This window comes from Lycorma delicatula, chromosome 4, assembly GCF_047948215.1.
Source record: "Lycorma delicatula isolate Av1 chromosome 4, ASM4794821v1, whole genome shotgun sequence".
NCBI lineage: Eukaryota > Metazoa > Arthropoda > Insecta > Hemiptera > Fulgoridae > Lycorma > Lycorma delicatula.
The window spans coordinates 64,613,855-64,636,249 of NC_134458.1; the positions used below are offsets into that span (position 1 = coordinate 64,613,855).

Consider the following 22,395-nt stretch of genomic DNA (forward strand, 5'->3'; position numbering starts at 1 on the left):
TCTATAGAAAAAATTTATAAAAATGTAGGTCTTTTTAGAAAGTTTTACTGTGTAATCGTTTAATAAAATAAACTACATTGTTGTTAATTTTGTAAAATTTGCTTAAAAAGGTTTGTTTTTTGTAATTAAAATATAAAAGATAATTAAAAATGATCTGACAGTGTGAGCGGAAGTATAACAGTAGTAAAAAAAAAATCCCATAAGCTCTACTAAATGTCACTTTTTCATTCGACATTGTTGCAGATATGAACCAGTTATGTAGTATTTCTGAAAATAAATTGAATGATTTAAGGATTTTTCTGTACAGATCTGTTGTAATTCACCATTGTTTTTTTAATTCAAACAAAAATGCTTTCAAAATGTACAGCAGACATTTTGTTTTTTCATGGTATGCATTTGTTAGCAAATTTATAACAAATAATCTAGAAAAAGGTTTTAATTTAAATCTTGAATTTTCTTTTTCAGTTAGTTTTCCCTTTGTACTGAAGAAATGAAAGTTAAGATTTAGTAAAAATCAAACTAAATTTTGTAAATTGTGCTCACCCCAATTTTATTGTAATCGTAGAACAACATTGAGTTAAAAATTTAGTTGTAGTTATACATAAGTTTATTTCAACTAGTTATTTTCATAGTTATACTTAAGTTTATTTCTTTTATATTTTTATAATTTAGAACCCGTTGAGAAGATCCCCTTTGGAGATTATCTGTAGATAACTAGTTTATGTAATAATGACTGTTAAAATAGAAACCTTTGCACAATAAGTGAAAGTGTGTATAATTTGTTTATTACTATAGGTTCATAGATCTCTAAAGAATCAAGAAGTATATGAAAATTTTCTGCGTTGTATAGTATTATATAATCAAGAAATCGTGTCACGTTCAGAACTTCTTGCGTTAGTATCACCATTCCTCTTCCGACATCCAGAATTATTCAGGTGGTTTAAGGATTTTGTCGGTGAAAGTAGTAGTACACCACAAAGTGGTGGTACAACACCTCCACAGCAGGGCAGCAATCCCAGTCTCTCTGACAGCATTATGAATAATAATGTTACTGCAAGACAAGAAAGGCCTAGTGGTGAACTTGCAATGGATATAGGTCAGTTATAATCTATTTAATGTTTTTCCATTTATCTCTCAATTTGTTTAGAATGTGAATTATTTCAAGAAAAATCACTTTTTTTAATGTATTTTGCTATAAATTGTTAATTTCTGTAGTGGTTACCAGCTCAGAAGTAAATCACAAAAGAGCCTGTGACAATTAGGCACGTATTCTAACACCGAACTCCTGACTGATGCTAAAGATAGAGTTATGGTTCACCTGAAGCATTGCAGTGTGAAGCTATTATTTTCTTTTTTAATGAAATTGCCTGAGTGCCATACATTTCTTATTAAATCACTTTTTATGCTAGAAACCATCTAGTGAAAATCTTTATTCTCAATCAAACCATAAAAATACTCTTACAACCTACATACTCGATTTGAAGGAAAATTAGATATCTTTGTAGAAACTTGTGTTCTAAATTAATTCAGGAAAATAATTGTTACTTATAAAATTAAAAAAGAAAAAGAAAACTTTGAAGTCACATTTTGCTGACAACTAATTTATTAGAGAAAAATTTAACATAAGATAACTTTTCATATAGATAATAATGAAAATAACATTACTTTTAGCAGTATATATGTTTATTCTGTTCTTAAAAACTAAAAAGTATAATAAAAATTTTTTGCAACAACTAAAGTATTTTAATTATTTATTTAGTCCAATTCCTGTGTTTGTAGCTTACTCCATTTTGATGTTATTAAACCATAGAAAGTTAGAAAAATATAATTTTTCCCTTCCAAGCAGAGTTAATCTTTATAGAATAAAAAATAATTTACAAAATGTTATGCATTTGAATATTATGCCTGTTATAATTGTTATCTATGAAAAGGATATTTTACACAGTAAACATTAATGGAAGTAGTAATTCATTTTGCAATCGGGAATTTATACTTTGCTCTCAGTTCAGATCAAGACTGCAATAATAATAATAATAGTAAAAGTAAAGGTTACTTTATTATTATTTTTTTCTATAAAAAAGAAATGTTATACTAATATAATTAATATTAGACTTATTTTTTTATTTTAATTTTGTGTATGTTCTGGATAAGGTACAATAAAACCTATATATATATATATATATATATATATAGTGTCAGTGACTGCATATCAGAATTACTCTTATAGTCATTCAGCATGTCATGAAATAAAATTTAATTAGTTGCAAAAACATAAATTCATTGATACTGTTATACAAAGCAACTGTGGTCAGGACATTTTGTAAATAAACTTATGTTACAGTGTTGGAATATTTAACTTCAGCCTGTAAATATTATGATTATGGTGATAAATGGATCAGATTTAACATTTTCATGCTTCGGCCTTAAAAAATATAAATAGTATTATTAACTAGTGATATACTACTTTAAAATAAAATTTCTAAATTATTTAATTTTATGATCAGTTTTATTTGTAAAAATATTATTTTTAAGTTCTTTCTGGTTTTCTTACATTCAAATAAAAAGAATTTGAAATCAGTAGATAAGCAAAATATTGAATTATCCTTACAGACTTAAAAATATAGACTGTTTATTAAATTTACCAATTATTAGTGGATAGATAATATATATTATTTATTAAAATATATATATATATATTTTTTTTAACATTAATATTACATTTTATAAGCTTCAGAAAATTCATTTTCCATTTTGTTTGATTAAAGAAGTATGAGAAATCCACAACATATTTTATTTTAGCCTTAATTTGTGAACAAAAAATCTAGAGAATTGGGATTGTGTTGAAACCTACCTGTTTGACATACTCTTGTGTAATGTATAGTCAGTCCATAATTCAACAGTATTTCTGATCATTCAGTATAAAATGTGATCAGCAGTCACCATGTTGGGTTATAAATTCAGTCTGATTCTGAATTTCTAAAAAGGTAGGGGAAAATTAAAGGACTAAATTATATTGAACATTCTCAGAATCTGTCCTGATAGTTCTGGATCTTTCTTTTATGGTTAGACTACCTCGGTTTAATATGCTATATTGCTAAACTTACAGCTCAGATCTGTTTGTTTTTGCCCATAACCATGTTATATTCATTGAATCCATTTTATTATTCCATTGTTTTGGTAGTTTTATTTTGTAGTAAAGTCTATCAAAGTTTCCTGATGCACTTGACAGTACCATATTTCAACAAAAGTTTGCCCTGTAGCTTTATACGTATAGGTTTAAAGCCCCAGTCAACTGTATACTAAAGGAATAAAATATATTATTTACAATAAGGCTTTCAGATATCTTACCGATGACAAAATTATAATATTATTTTATGAACAAATTCTACAAATTGTGTTAAGATTAATATTATGCTGGTGTGGTTTTTACTGTGTGTTTTGTGAGGTTCCACTTTTACTAAACCGTACTTATAAAGAAAAAAATTTTTAATTTTAAGAAAAAAAATGACAACAGCAGCTGGTTTTGGAAAAAGTTATAATTTAAACATCAAATAGAAACTTTTCATTTTAACAGTGTGATAAATTACCCAAATATAGCCAGTGTAATGAGCAGCAAATTCAGTATAATTTTGTAAAGCCATGACAATTTAAATCACTCTATAGCTAAATTATAAAAAAAAATTGTAATGGAAAAGAAAATCAGGTAGTCCACTGTGAAACTAACCTTACAAGCATGCATTGACATAAATATACCTTATATAACAAAAAAACTCGGGAGAAAAAATTTTTTCACTGCCAAATGTTTCATTGAAACAAGAGAGAAAATATGACATATATGCAGTGATAAGAAGATTGTGATTTTGTAAACATCTGAAAGACAGATTGAAAATGATTTTTCAATTTCCTTCATGTAATGTTTGCAGCATGTTTTATGTATTGACGCTCTACACATTTATTGGTTCAGGTCATTATATTAAATGGCATGCACAGAATATCTATTTCTAAACAATTTTTTTTTCTTTTTAATATCCATTATCATCATTGTTAATCTATTATCACTGTAACTTGTTTGAAGAACCAATCGCATAATTTTTAAGCCAAGAATTGGTTTTTTTACCATTTTTACATACACTACCTTATACTACTATTCCTCATTACAAAATCCTACAAATAGTGCATGATGGCAACTGCAACCAAATATCCTGTATCTAAGTATTTTTCTCAACCAGAAACAATTATTAATTCTGATTTTCCTTTCATTGCATTTAAGTATTTTGTATTAACCGTAAAATGTCATAATGTAAAAGTTTTTCTCATTAATTACTAAGTGAATTTAGCTCGCTTCATTTTCTGTGATATCCTTTTTTCAGTTAATTAAATTTTTTTCAGATTATTCTACATGCAAACGTCTTGGAGCGAGTTATTGTGCCCTTCCAAAGAATTATGTGCAACCACGTTGCAGTGGAAGAACTCCACTTTGTCGGGAAGTCCTAAATGATACATGGGTGTCATTTCCTACTTGGTCAGAAGACTCTACCTTCGTCACATCAAGGAAAACACAATACGAAGAGTACATATACCGTTGTGAAGATGAACGTTTTGAGGTGATAACTGAAACTATTTTTATATTCAATTGCAATAGTTTTCATTAATCTTAAAAATCTTTTTTTTTTTTAAATTTATTAGTTCATATTATTAATATTGTATAAACTAATTATATTCATTATCAGACTACTGTATAGTAGAGTCTAGTTATTTTTTAATAGCTTTGAACATTGTTTACGGTAAAAGAAAATGTGAGTCAGTTATGCAACAAACATGTCATCAACGTGTGTAACATTACATGTAAGGCCATGAGGTCTTTGGACAACTGACATATTTGTCCTGTTCATGTTCATCTGAGCAGAAGATATATTACAGTTATTAAATTTTCTCAGTTTTCTTTTTCTTTATTTGTTATTTTTAAGTATTAGTCTTGAAAAGCCTTGGTCAAATATGTAATGAAAAATTTTTGGTTTTAATCAATTTTACTAGTACAGTACTTCCTAATGAATTTCTTTGTACCTTTGAAACTAAATGATATCAAATTTTTCTATAGGCTTGAAAAAACTGTAAAAATAATTTATTTTATATAATTTAGACTAAATTTTTATTAATTTTTGCATTATCATTATGTTAATGAAATTATTAGAAAAGGTTCCAGTTTTACTCGGTAATATTTTCTTGGTCCCTTCACAGCTATTGACTAACTGATTGTAAACAGTAAAAATATTTACAAATTTATATATATATGTAATTAGTTTAATTCATATGACTTTTTTTTTATTATTATAAGTGAATCTGATAACAAAAACGATTTTATCATGTGTTTTTTTTTTCAACAGATAGTGTAGGTTAATTTTTATTAATTTAAAAAATTGGTTTGTTATTTTTTTAAAAAATTATGTATGATATTTTTTTCATTCAAATATTACACTAACAGAAATTACTTTCCTGAAAAAGGCAAAACCTGCTCTCAGCGAAAGAAAATTTTAGTGAATTCTAAATTATTATATAGGTGAAACATGAAAAGTGTAATGAAGTTTCAGGACATGTAAAATAAAAAATAAAGTATATTAAGAAGTTCAGAAATACTTTGTTAATGAGGTTCGGTTGGCGAAAGATTTTGCTCTGATTTCTGCACAGTCAGTAAAATTAAGCCAGACTGTAATTCTTGGTACCCAAATTTAGGGATAATTAGTGGTTTTATATGAAATCTGACCAGAAAAATTGAAAAAAAAAAAATAGGCCTCAGAACTGTATTTTTAGTAGTTGTTGTGAAATCTGGGGTAAAAGACAAAAGAGTTTGGATTTGGGGGTCGAAAAACACAGTTTTTTATGTTTGGTGAAAACTAACTGTTAAATGGATAATAAACACAAAAGTTATAAACAAAACTTGTATAGAATTTGGTTCCAAATAAAATAGTAAAAATAAAGTTCACAGAAACAAAATGTAAGAATTTCAAAGTTTATTAACAAAATGTAACAGATTTTTAGTAAATATTAAATGAAACAAAATTTTCAATATTACATTTTAACATTTTTGCTAATTAAATCACATTTTCTAATAGAACCATTCAATTACTATAAATAAAATTTAGAAAGACTGAATTCTATTTAGGTATTTTTCATAATCAGACATGCTTCATTGCCTGCAGCTAGAGTCTTAAGAATTCATTTGGGAATACTTCATAGTTTTCCTGGGATTATAATTATTATAAATTATATGTAATAATATACCCCATGATGAACATCAAGAAAACTTTACATACTTTCAGAAATGTTCTCTCAAGAAGATATTTAAAAAACTAATAATTTTAATGATGATATCTACTATTTAACAAGAACATTAAAAAAATTAATCTAGAATGTAGTACCACTAAGATTAAAGATCAAAATAACAGGTTGAAGGGTCGAGACATGTCTTTGTAAGTAATACATTTTTAATTTATTTTTTCTGAAGCAATATTACACAATTTATTCTACTACAGTTTTTCCTAAACTGTAGATACCACCAGATCCACAGGATTTCTTGCAAGAAAGAAATATTCAACAATAAGAAGAAAGTAGCCTTCTTGTAGGAAATTTTGGATATTTAAATTTAACATTTCATATATGTTTACATAGTCATGTATCAGGATTATCTTACAGATCATGTTAAGATGATAGTTAAGTTTTTTTTTGTTTTTTTTTCAGTTGGATGTAGTAATAGAAACTAATGCGGCTACAATTAGAGTTCTAGAAGGTGTTCATAAAAAATTATGTAGGCTTTCATCCGAAGAAGTTGCTAAGTTCCGATTAGATGATTGTCTTGGTGGAAATTCTCCTACAATTCACCAAAGAGCTTTAAGGAGGTAGAGTTGTATTTTATTATTTTTTTTATGGAGCAAATAATAGTTTAAACTGTAGTCATAGTGCATATGTGAAAGTATATCTAATCGTGTGTTGTACACAATTAGTATGCACAATTAATTAAATCGATATTAGTACATAAATGTATTTCTTTTCGATGCTAAAAATTTTATTGTATTTCATTGTAAAAAAGCAATATATTTTTTATAAAATATATTGTTTTTTTTTTTTTAAATTTGCCATTTTGTATTATCACCTTAGTTACTGCAGGATTTTTAAAATAGGCTATTATTTTCACAATTTAATCTGGGCTTCATCCATCATCCTAATTTTCTTTAATGTAGTTCCAAACTATTTCCTCACTGAATATAGTAGATAATTATATCACCTCACAAGCAAAAACTGCATTAAAGACAATGAAAACATAATTTAATCACAATACAATTGAAAAATAAATGAAAGCAGTTCTGTATAGTTATTACAGTACAGAGAAATTTCATTGAAAAATAAGATCAGTTTGCCAATTTGCTGTTAATCAAACGAGCTATTATAGTGTAACGTAAAGAGGGACTTGAAGTATGGTTTTTACTTTTATTTAATTCTACTAGCTTTTCCAGTCTCATGAATTCAAAGCTTTATAAATGTCATTTAAGTTTGATCTTTAATCATATAATAACTTATCGTTTCTTACTTCTGTTTTACTTCTACTTAATTTTATATTTTATCTCATGATATGAAGCATTTTCTTTATATCATATCATAGGAAATTTAAAAAAGTTTATGATCGTTAAAGCTTCCTTAATAAACAGTTGATTACTAATGTATGACTGAATAATTAATTTCACTTTGTAAGGCTATCAATTAACATATATACATCATGTTAACAGAATGAATGCGTGTTTATGTACTTATTTAATTAGAGACCTATCTGACTATGAAAAATAAAGTACTTATTTCTATTATTGCCACATTTATTTTTTTTTGTGATTTTTCTTGGAATTTTGTAGAATCTATGGAGATAAGGCACCAGATATTATAGATGGTCTTAAAAAGAATCCTGTTGTTGCAGTACCTGTTGTTCTGAGGCGATTGAAAGCTAAGGAAGAAGAATGGAGAGAAGGACAAAAGGTATTTTATTACTCATTAATAGAAAAAAAATAACAAAATTATAAAAAAAAAGAATGAAATTTGATACATAATTTTTTTTTCTAATAATTAATAAATCTCTTACTTGTTTATTTAAACTAGTGGTTTATCAATACTTAAATTATTGTTATGCTTTTTTATCTGATTACAGGGCTTTAACAAAATTTGGAAAGAACAAAATGAGAAATTCTATTTGAAATCTTTAGACCACCAAGGAATCAACTTTAAACAGAATGATTTGAAAGCTCTGCGATCAAAATCTTTATTTAATGAAATTGAAACATGTTATGATGAGGTTTGTGTTAGTTTGTTATGCAGCTTTAAGATATATGTATACACAGTCAGGACTCTTAACAACTTCTTTTTATAAAGTCCTCTTATAACAAATTCACTGACCTTACAGATTACTCTGATTACTATGATTGATATTTAAAAACAAATTGGCCTATTTAGATCGAAAATGTGATGCCTCTTTAGTGTTTAAACAACTATTGAGGTTCTTGCTGTTCTAAATGACCATTTAAATTTTCAAGTCTGCTTAAAATATATTATATATTTGTTTAAATTAAATGTGAAATGTGTACTGTTTATTTACAAATTTTAAATTATCAGAAATATTTTAAAATTAGCCTGTCTATGGCCATTAATTATGGTTTTTCATTAATTAAAAAAATTCTGATATGAAGTCCTAAGGTTTCTTAGTTTGACAGGTCAGTTCTTAATTAGCAGTTCAGTCAAGAAAATTTACTGCATTAAAGTTGCTTTATAATCAGTAATTTGCATCGCTCCTATATGTTTAATGTCCTGATCAGATCTGAATGGGACCAAGAGGGTTGGTAACCTAGTTCATCTATTGACGCTATTCATTTACATTGCACTTTAATAGTTTGCAGAATCAAGATTAAGCATTCTGATCATTTTATTTTAATAGGATTTCCCTTTTTAAAGAGAAGTACCAAATCACCAAACCCTCGTAACCTGATCCGCTCCAATAACAAGATACTTTTATTGTAGTTCATAACTCAAAATAGTGTTAACACAACTTTATATAAATTATTATGAACTTTTCAACTTAGATTTAGTTTATATTTTTATCAGATTTGAATCACTGAATTTTGATGACAACTTTTTAAGTTATTGGGTTTTGTTTAGAGTGTTTCAAAACAAAAAGAAATTAAAAAGGATGAAAGATTAACAGATTTATGAAAAAAAATTACATGCTGCTGTAAGGTAGTTCTATTTTATTTTATTTTTTTATATATAGAGACATGAACAAGCAGATGAATCCGATGGTATAACACAATCAGGGCCTCATTTAGTTCTTCTGTACAAGGATAAAAGTGTATTGGATGATGCTGCCAATTTGTTGATACACCATGTTAAAAGACAAACTAGTATCCATAAAGAGGACAAACAAAGGACAAAACAGTTATTGAGGCAGTTTATTCCTGATTTGTTCCACCATCCAAGACAAGAACTGAGTGAAGATGAAAGAGAAGATATAGATGAAAAAATGGATGTAGATCCAAATAGCCCAGGAAGTAAGGACGTTAATGGGTTGATAAATAATGGAACCGGTGGAAGAAGCAAAGGAAAAGATGACAGTAACAGTGGAAAAGATGATAAAAGAGATACAGTAGAAGAAAAAGTTCCTCTTCATGCAGTATCCAGCTATCCGGTGAGTCCATTTGCTCATTATGTATTTTTGTAGAAGTTTATTAATATTATGTTTTAATGATCATATATAATTAATTACTTTTCATTAATGAAAAGTTAAATTAATTGCATCATACAGCTTTAGATTGAATTATTTATAAAAAATAAATATTTGCTGTTCTTATTTTATGCATTTTGCTGTTGCTTATTGTTTACTTTGTATTGTTTGATGTAGTATTCCTAAATGTTTATCAGAGATTAAAAAAAAGAGTAAAGTTAAAAGAGAACACAAAATTAAGACATTACAAACAGTAATGTAATGAGTATTGTCATATATATATTAAATGAAATATAAACCACCAAAACAAGTAATTAGATTTAGTTAGTTAAATTTACCACATTAATTCCAAGAATCAATTTTCGCAGGATCCACATCTTCAGCTGTTATTAAATTTTATAATTATATTAAAATTTATTTATAATTTGTCAATATTGTTTTTATACAACATTTTAGATAGTCCTGGACAGCAGAATTTGGGTTTTCATCTATAATAAATTTTCAAAAAACTTAAAGATTTTTATAAAATTTTCAATAAATTAAATATATATATATATATTATATATATTAGTAAGAAAGGTTATTGTGGTAGAGTGCAGCCGTTGTATGAATAGCTCTTTGAAATCTAATAGTTAATTAATGACGTCTTTTAAAGCTTAATCTTTGAGCTGTCTGTATATGTATAGAGTTTAGAAATGTTGAAGTTCATAAGACTTCCTCTGTGGATTGATCATTTCCTTCCTTATCCTTCTTCCTTTGATAGGAAGGATGGAAATAGCTCCTGGTAATTTCTAAGGTTGTATAGGGTAAAAATTTGTCTCTCATCCCAATTCACAGTGCTGTATGATTCAAGTCATGACTGCCCAATCGACTACATCAGTTACTATACTCTGGTATACTGTATTTCATGAAAGGGTAATGTTTGAAAATGAAAAGAGTGATGATTAAAAAACATATTTAAATTAAAAAAGATTGATCTTTTTTAATTTAATATTTAGATTTAAAAAATGTAATATATATATAAAGTAAAGGCTACAGTGGAATTTGTCATTATTACTGGTTAGGTAAGGGGAAAAGTTGTGTTTGTACAATGTATATTCATAAAGTAAGGGCCATCGGCTTATATTTAAATATTAGCAGATCTGAATACAGTTTTAGAAGAGGGGGAGTGGCAGGCCCAGTATTCAGACCAACGAAATTGTTGAACAAGTGAACCGAAAACTGCAATGTGATCGGCAACTGGCGATTAGTGCTCTGGCTGATGAATTTTCACATGTTGGACACACTTCTATCTACACAGTTGTCACTGAAAAACTCTGATATAAATTTTGTGCAAGGTGTGTACCAAAAATGCTCACTGACCAACTCAAAGAGCAAAGAATGTGCAGTGGACGAGTTTTTTTGGACTGCTATCGACAAGATGGAAATTATTTGTTTTCCCACATTGTTATGGGTGATGAGACATGGATATCCAGCACCAATGCAGAATTGAAACGCAGCCCATGCAGTGGTGCCATTCAAGTTCCACAAAACCAAAACAGTTTAAGCAATCTCCATACTCAAGTTAAAAAATGTGGGCTACTGTTTTTTTTGGGGGGGGGATGAAAAGGGTGTCATTTTGGTTGATTTCATGGAACGTGGATAAAAAATTACAGCTGATGTATACTGTGAAACGCTCGCCAAACTGATGTGCAATCCAAAATCAACGATGCGGGAAACTGTCGTTCAGCATAATCCTCCACAGTGCGCGTCCTCACACCGCTGCTTTAACAAAAAGAAGATTCAAGATTTTCGTTGGGAACTTTTAGACCACCAACCTTGGTTGGGTTTATAGTTCCAACCTTGCACCTAATGACTACTTCCTCTTCCATTTGAAAAACTGGCCTGGTGGTCAGTGGTTTGAAAACGATGAGGGACTCAAAACTACCATTGTCAACTGATTGAATTCCCAGGCAGCGAACTTCTATGCAGAGGAGTTAAAGAAACGTGCAGCATTACGAAAAGTGCTTAGAACTGAATGGTGATTATGTGGAAAAGTGAACTAGATATGTAGTAAACTAAAATTATAAGTAAAAACCTTTTCTCACAAGTTAATTTTTTTTTTAATGACCAAATGGCTCCACTTTATGAATACGCCTCGTAGTATCATTTGTCAGATTTAAACATCTATAAAACAAAAAACTGGTAAGAGAAAAAAAGAATAATTTTATGGTTTCATTAATATTTTTTATATAGTTTTATACAAATATTTTGGTTTTTTAGTGAACAGGATATTTTATTAAAACCATTAAACAAAACTTGTTATTATTTTAAATTAAAAATTTTTATCATATTACTAAACGTTTTGTTTTTATTAAGTAATTATATAAGTAGTTTTTTTTTTTATACAAAAGGTATATAGTTTTTATGACAGGTTATCAAAAGCGTATGAAAATACTTGCTCAGTTCAATAACAAATTACATTTGTAACATTGAAACAGAATTTTTGTATTAATACAGGATGTAGTTCAAGCATACATGATACAGCCTTTAGTGACATTGTGTTTAAAAAAACTGACTGCAGTATTAGTAATATCATGGGTACCATAGGTAATATAATAACTATTCAATTATGGTTCTCATTTAAATAAAACATATAATGTTGCCAGAAAACAGCTTTCTTTATCACTTCATATATTAATTCTGAATCATTTCTTTCTGGAAAAAAAAGGATAAATGGTCAACTACTATTAATAGCTCTAATATATTCAATATTGTTAGATGAACTGCCTCCTGATAGAATAACAAAATAGAATTTATCAATTAAGACCTTTTTTTGTAATTAAACCGTTCTGCCTTGATCCTAATTTATTATAACTAGCATTTAAAAATAAATTACGAGGTTGAATCAAATATAAAGAGTAATTTTTTTTTATTAATTTATTGATAAATAATATACACAATCCATACCTTTGTCATTTCTCTATAAAGTCTCCTGCATAATCTACACACTTTTGCCAATGATTTGGAAGCTTGAATATTCCTTGTTCATAAAAGGTCTGAGGACAAGTTGTCAACCAATTGCACACACGCTCCTAGACGTCTTCATTGTTTCAAATCATTCCCCAAGCGATTCTTTCAAGTGTTTAAACAGAAAATAGTCACAGGGGGACAAGTCTGGACTGTACGGAGGGTGGTCGAGGGTTTCCCAGTGCATTTTTTCCAATTTATAACGTGTCAAAATCGCAGTGTGTGGCCTGGCTTTGTTATGGAGAAGGATGACATCTCTGATGAGCATACTTGTCTTTTGTTTCAGTAGGCAGCTTTTGTTGACTGTAGCTACTGGCAATAGTAAGCCGCATTCACTGTTTGTTGATTGTGGAGAAAATCAATGAGTAAAACACCCTTTGAGTCAAAATAAATTGTTGCAAGAACTTTTCCAGCTGACCAATTGGTTTTGGCTTTCACTGGACAGTCGTCATCCTTCCTTCCTTCGCCATTCCTTACTTGCCATTTTTTGACTCTGATGTGTAAATATGGACCCATGTCTCATCACATGTGATAATGGCCTCAAAACATCACCCCTTACCAAAATTGATTCAGAAGTCTCTCGCAGAGCTCCATTTTTGATTTTCGGTCAGCAACGTTGGAACCCATTAAGCACTAATTTTTCTAAAGCCAAGATGGTCAGTGATAATAGATTGAGCACTCCCATAACTGTTACTTCTGATGTTATTTCTTCAACAGTGAATTGGCGATCACCTTCAATAAGCTTTCGAACAACACAGATGTTGTCAGCTGTGAGTCTTGAGCTTGGGCGTCAATCATGATTTTCATTTTCTACACCTTCTCGACCACCCTTAAATTGTCTGGCCCACATATACACTCTGTTCTGGGACATTATAGCATCCCCAAACTGTAACTTTAAACGAGTTAAAATTTCTGCGGGTTTAACGTCTTCATTAGTTAAAAACTTTATGATTATACATTGTGCAACAGACAATGGAACCTATTGCTCACTCATGGCTGAACTGACAACAGAACAGAGCAGAGGAGCTAACCAAGCTGGTTCCTCCTCTCTAACACACAGAACATTAACCCCCCACCCCGCCATCCAGCTCGGATCTGCTTTCTGCATAGAGTAGCAAAATAACAGTTTAAATTTGTCTCACCTTCATATTAATACAGTAATAATATTTAATCCAAAAAAATTATAGGGTTAAATGTCATTTTTTTCCTTATTTATATTTTATTTAAATAATGTAGTTTGCGGTTTAACATGTTTATCATATTGTCAATTGTTTCAGGATGAATGTTACACACTTTTTTTTGGAAATAATAAGTGGTACTTGTTTCTGAGATACCACCAGATACTATGTGACAGACTGACACGGATGTATGAAAGAGCTACACTGATAGCTCGTGATGAATCTCAGTTTCGTGGAAATAGAAGAGAATCAACAGCAGTCGCTCTGAGACTAAAACCGAAGAGTAAGTATCTAAGTAAGTATCGCACTGGGTGGTGGTCTAGCTTCACTACTTATAATCTTTTCTTTCAGTTTCTTTTCTCTTTTTCTTATACAACTTTTTTAAATTGTGCTAACAATTTGTTAAATTGCATTTCCAAGAAATAATAAGTACATCACTATAATTTCTTGATTATTGTTACCAGAATGTACAAAGTAAAAATTTAAACATAAAATTGATTCCACAAAGTATATGATTAAATTAGGTAATAATTAATCATTGCTAATTGATTTAATAGGAAATTAAATATCTCTATCCCTATGTTGGAAATTACAATCTTTGAATTATAATAAACATTTTACTTATTAACGTTTAAGAAATAAATCAGTAGCACATATTTTATATTAACTAAACATAACATTTTATTAAATAGACGTATGTTATGAAATGTTAATAATATAATATAGCCTAATATAATTTATATTAACTGTTATCCTGAAATATAACATTTACTAAATCGTTCATTATAGATCACATTTAAAAATATAATAACAAAATCAAAGAAAATAGCTCAACAATATCTGTTACTTCAAAAAATAAATTTATTATAAAATGGATAAAAACTTTTATTTCTTCTAATGTAAATACTCTATCGATTAGTTTCTTTTCCTAGAATAAAATATGTTTTGTATGACCTAATCGTAAAACAGATCTTTAACTTTTATACCTATATACAGTAATCTTTTTGTAAATAGAAATAATATGTTACCGTATGGTAATTTATTACAGTGTAAATGTCTAATTGAAGATAATATTCTTACTTCTCTAAAATTATTTAATGTAACTTTTCTTGCCAACATTCTAATTACATGTTTTTGCCCAGTTGATGGTTTAATTGTTGCTGCATAGTTTGGACACTGAGCTGTAGTTTAATGTAGGCAATGTTTTTAACAGATGGCTGCATGTAAACATTTTAGAAAGTAATATTTCTGAATAAAGCTTTATTTTTTTTACACTTAAAACTTTTAATTAAATGTATAATTTTAACTTTCTTAATCATATTTCAAAATATAATTTCGTTTTATATAAACATCTTTTAATTTTATATTAAAATTTCATCTACAAATAACTATTATAATATTAACTCTTAAATAATTCATTCTTTTCCTAATCCTACCTAACAATGGACTGCTCATCCAAAGCCTCAGTTTTACATTTTTTTAATTTTATTATTAATTAAAATTTTCTTGCTACAATTCAGTTTACGATCATTCTATAAAAAAAAAAAAGAAGCTCATGTGTACATATATATACGCGTAAGAAGTTATACTACTTTGACGTGAATAAAAAAATAATTTTTTTAGGCATTCAAACAAATTTGAACCGAGTCAAACGATCGATAGACGACATTAAATACGTGAATAAAAGTTTGAATAAATAACACTTAAATTAAATTAAATAATATTTATTTTATACGGTTTAAAAAGTATTGAAGTAGTATTCATTGTCATCATATAAAACAAAATTCTTCGAATGTATTTCAATTAGTTTAGTTCCATTAATTCTTTGGATGACGATTGTATAGGCATGAGGGTTATCAGCGGCATTTTTTGATCGCTTTTTACAATTTGTTGGAACTAAAAAATACCAATTAATTTTTGCTGCCCATTAAATGAAGTAATTAATCACAAGCAGAAAATAAAAAAAATATATAGGATTACTGACATCTGTTAAATTTTCTAACACAGTAACTGGAGATCCTTCAGTCTTAAAAGTAAAGATACTTCCTCCCCTATCCACAAATATTTATGGATCCATCACTGTTTAATTCATCTTGCTTCCCTTGGAAATCTGTTTTAAAACGAGTATCAACAAACTACATTTTAAAAACGTTGTTTATATTGAATATGAAAAAAGATTTTAACTTCCAACAGCTTGCTATAGAATTTTCACAGTGAAGATATAGTTATATATAACCACAGCACTTCTAACTTGTGTTTCAGGTTTTTTGTAATTATATAGACTTAGGAAAAAATAATGGATATTCACTTCAGAAAAATTACGAAATAAAACTGATAACATGCACTGCAAGTACTACTAACTTATTCTGTTTTTTAATTAGTACAGATAAACTCTTAATAGTTATTATTTTTACATTACTCCAACAGATTGCATGTAGTTATTATCACATGTGGTAATAAAAAATTATTTCATGGAATTTATAAAAGTGAAAAATATTGTGTATAATTTCTATTAATTTATAATTTTGTTATATATTTTTATGGCTGTACGATTTCAATTTACTGTATTATGTTCACAACCTACATTGACTATTTAAAAGAATTATTCAACAGTTTAATTATATCAATAAAATTTGAAAATTTAAAAAGTCATTGTAAATTATTATTTATAAAATAACACTGCTAAATGCAATCATTGTAAAAGTATTTTATTAGTTGCGTAAATTTCTCTGCAGTAACACAGGCATTCTCATTCCTAATGAAAAATCCCACGTTTCTATATCAAGTTTTGCTATCATTTATGTGACATTCAACTATTAAAAAAGCGAATATTTTAGTTTTAAACCGCTGTGATCATAAATCCTATACTACTTAAAAATATTTTATTTTTATTTTTAAATAAAATTTAATGGTTAACTTAAAATACCCTTTATGTTTAAACAATTGGAAGATTTGAATGAAAATTTAACATATCAGCAGAATTATTAAAAAATGTATATCTATCTAGTTTATTAGAAGTTTAAATCTGGTTTTCATAAAAAAGAAATAATAACTGTTGATAAATGTGATTTTCCTGTTCACATTAGTAGCAATTTAATTGAGAACATTTAAAAAAACTAACAAGATTTCAAATGTCAAAAAAATAATGATAGAGCTGTATCAGCTCTGGAATGACTTGACTTTTTATTCATGAAAATTGCAGGCTTTTCCACTGGAAAAATTATTTTTTGGTCATTTGATCAAGTTGTCAATCTAACTCTCATTATTTGGGTCATCCCAGGCTTGCCAATAGATCCTTACAAATTTCAAAACAATCCTCAGAGTCTGGTCAGGAGCCTGGACACAAACTCAGCAGTGGTACGGTGCATGTTTTTAAACAGACATGATGGTTGTCTGCACTGTTTAAATAATGCAAAGATGATGTAAAATTTCCTTTACGATGATCTGACAATTCTCATGCTCAAGCTAATTTTGTTCATATTTTCTAGAGTAATGCTCATGGAAATTCGCCCTGACTGCCCTTCATCCTTCAGTGATAGTTTGCCCAACTTTACCATTCAAATTACCTGGTTTAATGCCATAGACTTGCCAGATCTTTTCAGAGTTCTCCATTGCAGATTTCATGAGATAGAATGTTATGTTGCCTGTCCGCTTTATCATGCTGCCTATATTGTTATCACAGGTGTAATCATGCAAGTAGTTAAAAATCATATGACACATAAATACAATCACATAAGGAACACCTTTTGTCATACTGACTTAAATTCACTGCATGCACATGTTCATGGCTCTCTGTGTGTTAGTCTGAATTTTTTATTGCATACTTTATCAATAAATTCACTATCTTTATCGACATGTAATTGTAAATGTGTAGAGTAAATAAGCTACCAAGGCATTATAAAATTTAGTACTTTCTTTCTTAGTGAATTAATGGATCATAAAATTTATTATATTATTTATTTTATTTGTGTACTACCAAGGAATAACAGTAATACTTGCCTTATGGTAATGCTTTCACTTTTTATAACAACAGCATCTTTATTGTTTATAATACATGGATAATTAGGGTGGGTGGGAATAACATTGTTATTTTATAAAGCACCATCAACCACTTTTAAACACCAAGGAAATTATTTGTTCATATGTTTTGTTCATTTTTATTCATTTGTTCATCAGTGCAGTTCTTTTTTTGCCACATCTGCTTACTGGCATAGACTCCCACTAAAGTACAGAAATTAGTATAGATAAAATTAGGGAAGTTGAGAATTTTTAGTCCTCTGTTTCCCGAAGTAGTTTACAGGTCAGAAAGATCTTCTAATGTTAGCTTAGATATATTGAAAGTTATTAATAATTCCTACGGATGCATGCAAGAGATAGGTCTCTGCAAAAATTCACTATAGTGATTCAGACAGAACTATTACAACAGCGAGGTGGTTATAAGTTTTATGAAGACTTATCAGGCTGTTAAATAAAATAAGTGATTCCATTGACTTGATGTCAGATTATTATTGCCTATAAGTTATAAATTCATTACCTGAAATGTTTTAGCTTCAGTATATTTTTAGACCCTTGGAAGTCAAACTGTCGATGCCATTATTGACAGTCAAATGATTTTAACTGATCAGATTCTTAATCACTCACCATTTATAAGCACAGTAGTAGTAACTTTTTATAATCAGATTATGACCATAATTCTAATATAGAATTTTTTTATTTAATCTGCACCTATTTTCACATTAGATATTATTGTGGATGTCATACTAATTGCCTTCACAGTTATTGGAAGCAACTATTATAGGTATTATTTCTATATCTTAAAATAACTTTTTCATTTTCCAGAATGTAGTGTATTATTAGTGTTCCATATAAAAAATAATTTTTCAAGATTTACTGCAGGCTGAAATTTTTTTTAATATATATATATAAATTGTTTATATTGGGGAAATAGAGGAAGGTGTTTCTACTTTTCAGCAAACAATCGCCATTGATAACTTCAACAAGCCTAAATTAACATTAAAGAAATATAATTCCTCTCCCTGTAGAATGATTTCAAAACATAGATTTTTATGATTTCACTGATTTAAACACTACTGTTGTATGCGGTGATGCCTGTACGTTACTAGCCCATCAAACTTTCATGATAAATTTTCAGCATTCCTAGCCTAAAAAATTAAAATAGCACTACAGAACTTGAATTTCATGTTACAAATTTGTTTGAATTTTTATTGTTAAGAATGTATACAGGAATGTGAGAAAATTGTCAAAACAGCCAATTAACTATTTCTGATCAAAAGTTGAATATGACTTGCCGTACGTGCCATCAACCCTTGGTTAATATACAGATTCCCATTTGGAACACTGATGTTAAGTTATATTAAGTATAATTAATAAATGCCTTTCATAAACTCCAAAACCATTTTCATTCATATTCATTACACATATGTGTTTGAGTTGTGTTTAAACTATCATAATACGTTTTGTGTGACTAAGCAAAAGGAAACATGTCTCATTTAAAGAAAGAAATGTATGTTTTATTTGAACATGTATTTTATGCATTTTCACACTCCCATCATCCATTTATGTTGTCCAGCTCATAACTTAGGAAGTAATGCGATCAATGACAATATTCTTTGTAATGGTTGCAAATCGGAGACAAACATAAAAATTAAAATTTTATGGTAATTTTCTCCTTTTTTTCTTGCTTGACGGTTAAATTTGGATTCATAATTTTTCAGTGGCTTAATATGTGACATATAGTGGAATCTGTCTCCCATTAGAATAAACCAGTTGCTGGATGGTTTTTTCTCAGTTTTTATTCACATCAGGAATTAGACTTGAGACTCCAGCATAGTAGTCACAATTTAAACTGATGCACATATGGAGTTCTACAAAATGTAAAGTTCTAACACTCTGATTTTTGTGGTAATTTTAAAATGCAGATGAAATTCTTTTTATCAGAAAAACTTATTTTTATTTGTTATTTTAACTCTGGGATGAACTCAACACGTTACCATAGATAGGTTTAATTACATGCAGTTGACTTCACATAGTTCCTGTTTGTCCCTTCATATTAAACAGTTTTAAAAAAATTAAAATTGCAAATAAGACATTCTTTAACATCTGTGTAGAACAATCTTCACAAATATATGAAATGCAGAAATATAATCACTTGCTATTAAATAAAAGTTATTCACAACTAGACAGATATACTCCATATATTCAAATATTCTATGTGAACTTTGATACATTTGTATCTTCATCGTGTTACACTATCATGTGTAATATTTATCTAAAAGTTATGAATAACATGTATTTTAAAGTGTAAAAGCTAATTTTTTCTCAAATATACAAGTGTAAAGAAAAAAAATTTAAGTTTCGGCATTCAAAAAAGTAGTGGTAATTTTGCAAAAGTAGTGAAAGTAGTAGAAAATTTTGCAATGTTTCTGATGTCTTATAAACATAAAAATACAAATTAAGTCAGCATTTTGTAATTTACACTATAATTTGGAAATTATGCAGACACTTCTTAAAGAGATTTCCTACTACACATAACCTTATTTCAGACAGATAAAAACCAATTATAAATAATGCAACAAAGTAATGTTAAAATTAGGTTTACAAACTGCCTTTATTAAAGGAGGTAATATTTATCAGTTATACTTCAGCAACTAAGCAACTATTTCTGTAAAATATTCTATCAGTTTGCATGTTTATTTAGATATTTGATTAAAACCATGAGGAGATCCCATCATGCATGTTATGGTTCCAAAATAATTCTCAAAAAAAAAGAACAGCTTTTGGTTATGAGTGTATTTATATATGGTCTTCATTCAGTTTTTACAAATCCGCGTTTATATATCTATTTATTATACTTTGTAATTATTTTTCCTTCAACTAGTTCTGTTAAATTTATCAAAGTAGTAGTAAATATTAATAGTAGTATTTTGTCTATATTAATTTTTATTCAACTTTTACGTAGTTTAGTTAGGCAGGGTGACATATTTTAACAACGTATCTTTTGACATTTTAATTAATCTTATTATTTTACAGGTGTCCCACAATGATGGGTTACATTTTAAATACAAATATCTGGAGTTACAATAATAAGTTCTAATGTAAATTGTGGTGAATACATACATGACATGCAGGAGTTTTGTACACTAGATTAAGTTTTGAAAGTCACGTCCTTCAGGTGGCTACCATTACAATGAGAACATTCTTGGGTTCTGCCTTTAAGCTGCACAATGGTGTGGTGGAGTGTGTCAACTGGAATGGTTGCAATTTTCCTTCTGATTTCTTCCTTTAGTGCATCAATTGTTCATGGTTTGTTGGCATAAATTGTCTCCTTTAAGTAACCCCAAAGGAAGTAGTCTGCTGGTGATTTAGCTGGCCAATTGATGTCATCAAATTGTGAAATGAGGCACCCTGAGAAGTGTTGGCAGAGAGTTGCCATAGGCTGTACGCTGTCTTGTTGCATCCACATTTCTGACAGACCACGATGTTCTAACTCAGGAATGAGAAACATATTGAGTATATGATTATAGTGTTCACTATTAACGATAACAGCAGAACCATGTCTGTCCTCGAAAAAGTACGGATCGATGACACATGCATAAGTCATGGCACACCAAGCAGTAACTCTGACCCTTTGGAAAGGTTTTGCATGCACATTGCAAGGGTTTTCTCAATTCCAAAACCCCCAGGTTTTGCTTAATAACATAACCAGATAAGTGAAAATGGGCCTTATCTGACGAGATTAAGTGCTCAAGAAATGTTTCATCCTCGTTGCACTTATCGAAGGGCGTATCGCACAGCGGTTTTTGACAGTCTATCTGGCGGGAGCAACTGTTATGCTACCTGTATCTTATACAGGTGCAGGTATTGTCTCATAATCCTATGGACACTGCTACAGAGAACATTCACTTGCTGAAGAACAAAATTGAAGTGAACATTTACTTCCATTCTCAACAGGTAGTCTTATATCTGGTGGAAGAAAACACCTTTTCTTCCATATTTTATAAAACTCACTGAGTGGAAAATCAGTTGTCCCTAGAAAAGTAATATTTATGCTTTTTTGTCACTGGAACTAATTGAAGCTTATTCTTACCTTTTGTTAAAAAAATTCATTATCAAATAAATTTTTATAAATTAAAATCAGTAAACCCTTCGGTAAGGAAACAGCTTAAAAGTGTGTTTCAGCTGAAAAATATTTTAAGAAGTTATTTAATACTTACGAATTTTGTTTTGAAATTACATACTAATTGAATTTGCTCTCATTAATTTTAGCCACTATTGAAGTAGAAGACTACTATCCTGCATTCTTGGATATGGTAAAAAATGTGTTAGATGGAAATATGGAGGCAAACACTTATGAAGATACTCTGAGAGAAATGTTTGGAATTCATGCCTATATTGCCTTCACATTAGATAAAGTCGTATCATATGCTGTGAGACAGG

At 28.7% G+C, this 22,395-nt stretch overlaps 1 protein-coding gene across 10 annotated transcripts in view; it reads left to right on the top strand.

The window, feature by feature from the left end:
* LOC142323477 (paired amphipathic helix protein Sin3a-like) overlaps nucleotides 1–22,395 on the top strand; it is a 100,108-nt gene that overhangs the window by 53,515 nt on the left and 24,198 nt on the right. For 9 of the 10 annotated variants that reach the window (XM_075363172.1, XM_075363175.1, XM_075363169.1 and 6 more), the window contains 8 exons: nucleotides 796–1,096; nucleotides 4,390–4,604; nucleotides 6,736–6,893; nucleotides 7,899–8,019; nucleotides 8,189–8,332; nucleotides 9,302–9,715; nucleotides 14,038–14,233; nucleotides 22,225–22,394. In XM_075363172.1, the coding sequence (XP_075219287.1) occupies nucleotides 796–1,096; nucleotides 4,390–4,604; nucleotides 6,736–6,893; nucleotides 7,899–8,019; nucleotides 8,189–8,332; nucleotides 9,302–9,715; nucleotides 14,038–14,233; nucleotides 22,225–22,394 (1,719 nt within the window). The remainder of the gene's footprint in view (nucleotides 1–795; nucleotides 1,097–4,389; nucleotides 4,605–6,735; nucleotides 6,894–7,898; nucleotides 8,020–8,188; nucleotides 8,333–9,301; nucleotides 9,716–14,037; nucleotides 14,234–22,224; nucleotide 22,395) is intronic. The other variant, XM_075363178.1, reaches the window with a different exon arrangement.